At 45.9% G+C, this 8,464-nt stretch overlaps 1 protein-coding gene across 1 annotated transcript in view; it reads left to right on the top strand.

Moving 5' to 3' along the window:
* The window catches only part of LOC139385550 (PC3-like endoprotease variant B), a 151,724-nt gene that overhangs the window by 98,708 nt on the left and 44,552 nt on the right, over window positions 1-8,464 (top strand). The window contains exon 14 of the mRNA XM_071130706.1: window positions 607-720. Within this exon, the coding sequence (XP_070986807.1) occupies window positions 607-720 (114 nt within the window). The remainder of the gene's footprint in view (window positions 1-606; window positions 721-8,464) is intronic.

The following is an 8,464-nucleotide window of genomic DNA, read 5'->3' as shown; positions in this document are numbered from 1 at the left end:
AAAACCCAATTTCCTTTATGCTTTTTTATATCCTGGGAAGGCTCTCCTTGACGACCCTTTGGTCTTTTGTTCGAGAAAACGGAGCTAATATCCTCTAGCTCTCTGTGCAGTTTAAAGGTCTTAATTGGATTCCATTAGTATATTGCTTGACATGACACTTGAGTCTGCTGTATTAGAATACCCTGCTCGAGATTAAAAGTCTCCTCCATTCATTCTTTCCGCCAGCCCCTTTGTTACGTCTCCAATATACTTTGTTGAATTCGTAGTTTTCGCCAATGTTATTAAGCTTGAAATGACTTAAACAGATGACTTCACTTGTAGAAGATGTGCAGTAATGGGCACAATGGCAGGCCCACATCTTCACGTGTGTCCACTTTCTCTGCTCAGCAAAATATACATGTGTTTCATAGCAAATCGTGTATAGCCTACATGTGTTTCTGTGTATGTCTCACATGTTCAACTCCTTCTAGATTTCGTCATAAAGGAGTATCAGGAGTATCATAAAGGAATGAATGCTTCTTGCTGTGGTTTGATGGAGTGTACAATAGACATATTGTACATTCATGTATTGTACATTCATGATGATATTCGTCTTTATCTTCCCAGTCCTGACTTGACATGGAGGGATGTGCAGCATCTGATCGCCATGACGGCCAAGGTCCCCGACCCCAAAGAGCCAGGATGGAGTGTCAACGGAGCAGGGTACCACGTCCACGATAGGTACTAGTTCCACACACAGTGTAAACACACCACACACATCATGTGTGGTTCCCAAACCTTTTATAGTCCCGTACCCCTTCAAACATTCAACCTCCAGCTGAGTACCCCCTCTAGCACCAGGGTCAGCGCACTCTCAAATGTTGTTTTTTGCCATCATTGTAAGCCTGCCACACACACACACTATACGATACATTTGTTAAACATAAGAATGCGTGTGAGTTTTTGTCACAACCCGGCTCGTGGGAAGCTCTTATAGGAACAGGGCACAAATAATAATATAATCATAATCCATAATTTTGCTCTTTCTTTATCCATCTTACACATGAAACCTTATGTGTTCATTGAAAATGGTGAATAACTCACCACAGGTTAATGAGAAGGGTGTGCTGCAATGTTGGGTTGTATTGGAGAGAGTCTTAGTCTTAAATTATTTTCCACACACAGTCTGTGCCTGTATTTAGCTTTCATGTCAGTGAGGGCCGAGAATCCACTCTCACATAGGTACGATGGTTGCAAAGGGCATCAGTGTCTTAACAGAGCGATTTGCCAAATCAAGAAACTCAAGCGCAGCCCAATCCAGAAATCTGGCAGTGGCTTTTGATTCAATAAAATTTTCACAGAACCGCTTGTTGCAATTTCGATGAGGCTCTCTTGTTCAGATATCGGTAAGTAGACTGGAGGCAGGGCATGAAAGGGAAAATGAATCCAGTTGTTTGTGTCATCCGTTTCGGGAAAGTACCCAACTCACTCAGGTGCTTCACTATATATCATTTGACATTGTCCGTAAGCTTGAGTTCATTTGCAAACAAAAAAATAATACAATGATGGAAAGATCTGTGTGTTGTCCTTGTTAATGCAGACAGAGAAGAGTTCCAACTTCTTAATCATAGCCTCAATTTTGTCCCGCACATTGAATATAGTTGCGGAGAGTCCCTGTAATTCTAGATTCAGATCATGCAGGTGAGAAAAAACATCACCCAGATAGACCAGTCGTGTGAGAAACTCATCATCATGGAAGCGGTCAAACAAGTGAAAATGATGGCCAGTAAGAAAACTTTAAGCTTGTCTCTCAATTTAAAAAAAAAACTTGTCAATACTTTGCCCCTTGATAACCAGCGCACTTCTTTCTGTATGTTGTAAAAAATTATTTGTCCTCCAAACACGACGAGTTGAGTTTTTACAAAAAAGTTACATTTTGGTTTCATCTGACCATATGACATTCTCCCAATCTTCTTCTGGATCATCCAAATGCTCTCTAGCAAACTTCAGATGGGCCTGGACATGTACTGGCTTAAGCAGGGGGACACGTCTGGCACTGCAGGATTTGAGTCCCTGGCGACGTAGTGTGTTACTGATGGTAGGCTTTGTTACTTTGGTCCCAGCTCTCTGCAGGTCATTCACTAGGTCCCCCCGTGTGGTTCTGGGATTTTTGCTCACCGTTCTTGTGATCATTTTGACCCCAATTGCTCCCACAGTTGATTTCTTCAAACCAAGCTGCTTACATATTGCAGATTCAGCCTTCCCAGCCTGGTGCAGGTCTACAATTTTGTTTCTGGTGTCCTTTGACAGCGCTTTGGTCTTGGCCATACTGGAGTTTGGAGTGTGACTGTTTGAGGTTGTGCACAGGTGTCTTTTATACTGTTAACAAGTTCAAACAGGTGCCATTAATACAGGTAACGAGTGGAGGACAGAGGAGCCTCTTAAAGAAGAAGTTACAGGTCTGTGAGAGCCAGAAATCTTGCTTGTTTGTAGGTGACCAAATACTTATTTGCAAAGACTTCCGGCGCCGACAGAGATGGCCGCCTCGCTTCGCGTTCCTAGGAAACTATGCAGTTTTTTGTTTTTTTACGTGTTATTTCTTACATTAGTACCCCAGGTCATCTTAGGTTTCATTACATACAGTCGAGAAGAACTACTGAATATAAGATCAGCGTCAACTCACCATCAGTACGACCAAGAATATGTTTTTCGCGACGCGGACCCTGTGTTCTGCCTTACAAACAGGACAACGGAGTGGATCCTATGCAGCGACCCAAAAAACGACTCCGAAAGAGAGGGAAACGAGGCGGTCTTCTGGTCAGACTCCGGAGACGAGCACACCGCGCACCACTCCCTAGCATTCTTCTTGCCAATGTCCAGTCTCTTGACAACAAGGTTGATGAAATCCGAGCAAGGGTAGCATTCCAGAGGGACATCAGAGACTGTAACGTCCTTTGCTTCACTGAAACATGGCTCACTGGAGAGACTCTATCCGAAGCGGTGCAGCCAACGGGTTTCTCCACGCATCGCGCTGACAGAAAAAAACATATTTCTGGTAAGAAGAGGGGCGGGGGCGTATGCCTCATGGCCAACGTGACATGGTGTGATGAAAGAAACATACAGGAACTCAAATCCTTCTGTTCACCTGATTTAGAATTCCTCACAATCAAATGTAGACCGCATTATCTACCAAGAGAATTCTCTTCGATTATAATCACAGCCGTATATATCCCCCCCCCCAAGCAGACACATCGATGGCTCTGAACAAACTTTATTTAACTCTCTGCAAACTGGAAACGATTTATCCGGAGGCTGCATTCATTGTAGCTGGGGATTTTAACAAGGCTAATCTGAAAACAAGACTCCCCAAATTTTATCAGCATATCGATTGCGCAACCAGGGGTGGAAAGACCTTGGATCATTGTTACTCTAACTTCCGCGACGCATATAAGGCCCTGCCCCGCCCTCCTTTCGGAAAAGCTGACCACGACTCCATTTTGTTGATCCCTGCCTACAGACAGAAACTAAAGAGGCTCCCACGCTGAGGTCTGTCCAACGCTGGTCCGACCAAGCTGACTCCACACTCCAAGACTGCTTCCATCACGTGGACTGGGAGATGTTTCGTATTGCGTCAGATAACAACATTGACGAATACGCTGATTCGGTGTGCGAGTTCATTAGAACGTGCGTTGAAGATGTCGTTCCCATAGCAACGATTAAAACATTCCCTAACCAGAAACCGTGGATTGATGGCAGCATTCGTGTGAAACTGAAAGCGCGAACCACTGCTTTTAATCAGGGCAAGGTGTCTGGTAACATGACCGAATACAAACAGTGCAGCTATTCCCTCCGCAAGGCTATCAAACAAGCTAAGCGCCAGTACAGAGACAAAGTAGAATCTCAATTCAACGGCTCAGACACAAGAGGCATGTGGCAGGGTCTACAGTCAATCACGGACTACCGGAAGAAATCCAGCCCAGTCACGGACCAGGATGTCTTGCTCCCAGGCAGACTAAATAACTTTTTTGCCCGCTTTGAGGACAATACAGTGCCACTGACACGGCCTGCAACGAAAACATGCGGTCTCTCCTTCACTGCAGCCGAGGTGAGTAAGACATTTAAACGTGTTAACCCTCGCAAGGCTGCAGGCCCAGACGGCATCCCCAGCCGCGCCCTCAGAGCATGCGCAGACCAGCTGGCCGGTGTGTTTACGGACATATTCAATCAATCCCTATACCAGTCTGCTGTTCCCACATGCTTCAAGAGGGCCACCATTGTTCCTGTTCCCAAGAAAGCTAAGGTAACTGAGCTAAACGACTACCGCCCCGTAGCACTCACATCCGTCATCATGAAGTGCTTTGAGAGACTAGTCAAGGACCATATCACCTCCACCCTACCTGACACCCTAGACCCACTCCAATTTGCTTACCGCCCAAATAGGTCCACAGACGATGCAATCTCAACCACACTGCACACTGCCCTAACCCATCTGGACAAGAGGAATACCTATGTGAGAATGCTGTTCATCGACTACAGCTCGGCATTCAACACCATAGTACCCTCCAAGCTCGTCATCAAGCTCGAGACCCTGGGTCTCGACCCCGCCCTGTGCAACTGGGTACTGGACTTCCTGACGGGCCGCCCCCAGGTGGTGAGGGTAGGCAACAACATCTCCTCCCCGCTGATCCTCAACACTGGGGCCCCACAAGGGTGCGTTCTGAGCCCTCTCCTGTACTCCCTGTTCACCCACGACTGCGTGGCCACGCACGCCTCCAACTCAATCATCAAGTTTGCGGACGACACAACAGTGGTAGGCTTGATTACCAACAACGACGAGACGGCCTACAGGGAGGAGGTGAGGGCCCTCGGAGTGTGGTGTCAGGAAAATAACCTCACACTCAACGTCAACAAAACTAAGGAGATGATTGTGGACTTCAGGATACAGCAGAGGGAACACCCCCCTATCCACATCGATGGAACAGTAGTGGAGAGGGTAGCAAGTTTTAAGTTCCTCGGCATACACATCACAGACAAACTGAATTGGTCCACTCACACAGACAGCATCGTGAAGAAGGCGCAGCAGCGCCTCTTCAACCTCAGGAGGCTGAAGAAATTCGGCTTGTCACCAAAAGCACTCACAAACTTCTACAGATGCACAATCGAGAGCATCCTGGCGGGCTATATCACCGCCTGGTATGGCAACTGCACCGCCCTCAACCGTAAGGCTCTCCAGAGGGTAGTGAGGTCTGCACAACGCATCACCGGGGGCAAACTACCTGCCCTCCAGGACACCTACACCACCCGATGTCACAGGAAGGCCATAAAGATCATCAAGGACATCAACCACCCGAGCCACTGCCTGTTCACCCCGCTATCATCCAGAAGGCGAGGTCATTACAGGTGCATCAAAGCTGGGACCGAGAGACTGAAAAACAGCTTCTATCTCAAGGCCATCAGACTGTTAAACAGCCACCACTAACACTGAGTGGCTGCTGCCAACACACTGACACTGACTCAACTCCAGCCACTTTAATAATGGGAATTGATGGGAAATGATGTAAATATATCACTAGCCACTATACCAGGTGGTGTCAGAGGAAGGCCCTAAAAATTGTGACAGACTCCAGCCACCCAAGTCATAGACTGTTCTCTTTGCTACCGCACGGCAAGTGGTACCGGAGTGCCAAGTCTAGGTCCAAGAGGCTTCTAAACAGCTTCTGCCCCCGAGCCATAAGACTCCTGAACATCTAATCAAATGGCTACCTAGACTATTTGCATTGCCCCCCCCCTCCCTTTATAAATCGCTGCTACTCTCTGTTGTTATGCATAGTCACTTTAATAACTCTACCTACAGTACATGTACATACTACCTCAACTAACCGGTGCCCCCCACACATTGACTCTGTACCGGTACCCCCTGTATATAGTCTCGCTATTGTTATTTTACTGCTGCTCTTTAATTACTTTTATTTATTATTCTTATCCATATTTCTTTTTTTTAACTGCATTGTTGGTTAGGGGCTCGTAAGTGAGTATTTCACCTGTTGTATTCGGCGTATGTGACTAATAACATTTTATTTGATTTGATTTACACTTCAGACAGCATATATACACCTCAGATACTACACCATACTACTGATATCACACCCACATTGTAAAAAAGACACTCTTTTATGACTTGGGAATAAATGATTTTGGCAGGGGAGAAGTAGCATTGTTAGTGTCACCATGCATGTGCCTGACGAGTGTGTCTGAGCGTGTATCGATGGTCTGATTTACTGCACCGAGCAGGGCTCAGGAAAATGAAAGCACTCTCTCCTAATGTGCGAGGCGAGAATCAGAGTGAGAGATGCTTTAAGCGCCAGGCTCCTCCACACGTCGTATAAATGCTTCTACATCGCGTTTACAACGCCTTTACAATGTCAGTCGAGCAACGGCATCGCAGTGATCAGTCTCAGAGTTGTAATGTGTTTTCTCTCTCTCTCTCTCTCTCTCTCTCTCCCCCTTCTCCCCTGTCTTCTTTATCTCTCTCCCTACTCTCTCCTCCTTCTCCCCTGTCTTCTTTATCTCTCTCCCTACTCTCGCTGCATCTTTATCAGTCACTTCCTCCTCTTCTTTTTTTTTAAATCTGTCTTTTTGTCTCCATCTTTATACCGTATTTATTTCTCTCTCTCCTTCCTCGTCTCTCTTTCTTTTGGTTGAATCCTCTCTCTCTCTCTCTCTCTCTCTCTCTCTCTCTCTCTCTCTCTCTCTCTCTCTCTCTCTCTCTCTCTCTCTCTGTCTCTCTCTCTGTCTCTCTCTCTTTCTCTCTCTCTCTCTCTCTCTCTCTCTCTCTCTCTCTCTCTCTCTGCGATATGTAATAAAACAGATTATAACCAGTCTGTTTCTCTGAGAAGAATAGATTAATTAGATTATAAAGATTCATCACAATGCAGTTGTTGTTGAAATACATCAATGTAGGTGATGTGACTGAGGACGGGTAATGCCCTGATCATACTGTTGCACTGCCCTCAGTAATTACAACTAATGGTTCATTGTGTGGGTAAAGACCGTCAGAGCAGTGCATGGGTTTCGGGTCACTTAAAATGGGTACAGTTGTTAGGAGATGGTGATTAAATGCAACATATCTTAGGTTAAGATTAGGCTAAGAGGAGATATTGTGTGCAGTAGAAATTACGGGAGAGTGTGATGATGCTAGCTATTCTTCGGGTCAAGAACAGTTCTGTTCTACGATGGTAAAGTGTATGAAAGATGATTGAAAAACATGGTTAACAAAACGACACATTAAAGAGGGGAAATGTATGAGTCTTCACAAAGCGTTTAAAGGTGTAAAGAAGTCCGTTGGGTAGGGAGTGGGATCTGGGATGGGTTTTTTCCTCTGGTTCTCTGAGGATCGGCTCACTTTTCAGGAACGATTGTTTTTGGGCCTGGACAGAGTTATAGTGGGGTTATAACTGAGTTATAGCTGTGTTGGGAGAAGTATTTCTGTGCATGAATGATGTGTATGTGTTGTGTACGTGTGGTGTTTGTGTAGTTTGTGGTTTCATTTAACATGGTAGGCTAAAGGTTTCATTGGGGACATGTGTGTACTGTATTGAGGACAGATGGCTGTTGTTATAGGAGCAACTGCAAGGCCTCTAGGGGTGCGATAGAATAGTTCTTTCACAGGAGGTTGATGTAGAGGAGAAAGGGGGGCGAGTGTATACCCAGAATTCGATCTGTGTGACCTCCATACAGACTATGGGGCTTTAGAAACACTTATGTCGTAGACCGACCCCCAGCTCCCATCGCCATGGCGACAATAAACATGTCAGCCGCCACACGCCAGCACAATCTGCAATCAGATTTACTGTGCATGAAATATGGCAGCGTTTTTATTGGTCTAAAGGCTTGTCACTCATAATTTATTGGCTGTTGCTAGGCCTGTAGGGATGTCAGTGAGTTGCCTGCCCTTTCTGGAGTAAGAGAGAGAAAGAGAGAGAGGGAGAGAGGAAGCGGAAAAGGAGGCGCAGAGTGAGAGAGGCGGAAGGAGGCGCAGAGAGAGAAGGGGGCAGAGATTGAAAGAAGGGAGGGGGGAGAAATAGAGAGAGTGATGGAGCTGGAGAAAAAGAGCAAAAAAATAACATGCGTCCATCCTATTTCATTGGTATCAGGTTGACAGAGGAACAGTGCCAGTGCAATCTCAGGTCCACACAAATGAAGCTGCTCTGGCACCCCCTCATACAGCTTTGTATTCCTTTGAACACTGACACCTATTGATCACGTGGTTGACAGTGGAAAAATGTATCTCTGGTTAGTATCTTCACTTGAAGTGTCTGACCCAGAAATAGCAAGTTGGGTGTGTCAGCACTGGGGGAGGATACAGTCCAGAGCACGGCACGTCCAAACAGGCTTCATTTCGTTTCATCTCTTTGGATAGAATAGGTGAAACTATTGTAATTACATCGTGGAAGATTGGATGGAAAATAATTGAGAGAACATATCA

Source organism: Oncorhynchus clarkii, chromosome 3 (assembly GCF_045791955.1).
Source record: "Oncorhynchus clarkii lewisi isolate Uvic-CL-2024 chromosome 3, UVic_Ocla_1.0, whole genome shotgun sequence".
Classification (NCBI taxonomy): Eukaryota; Metazoa; Chordata; class Actinopteri; order Salmoniformes; family Salmonidae; genus Oncorhynchus; species Oncorhynchus clarkii.
This window is presented reverse-complemented; position numbering and strand designations above follow the sequence as displayed.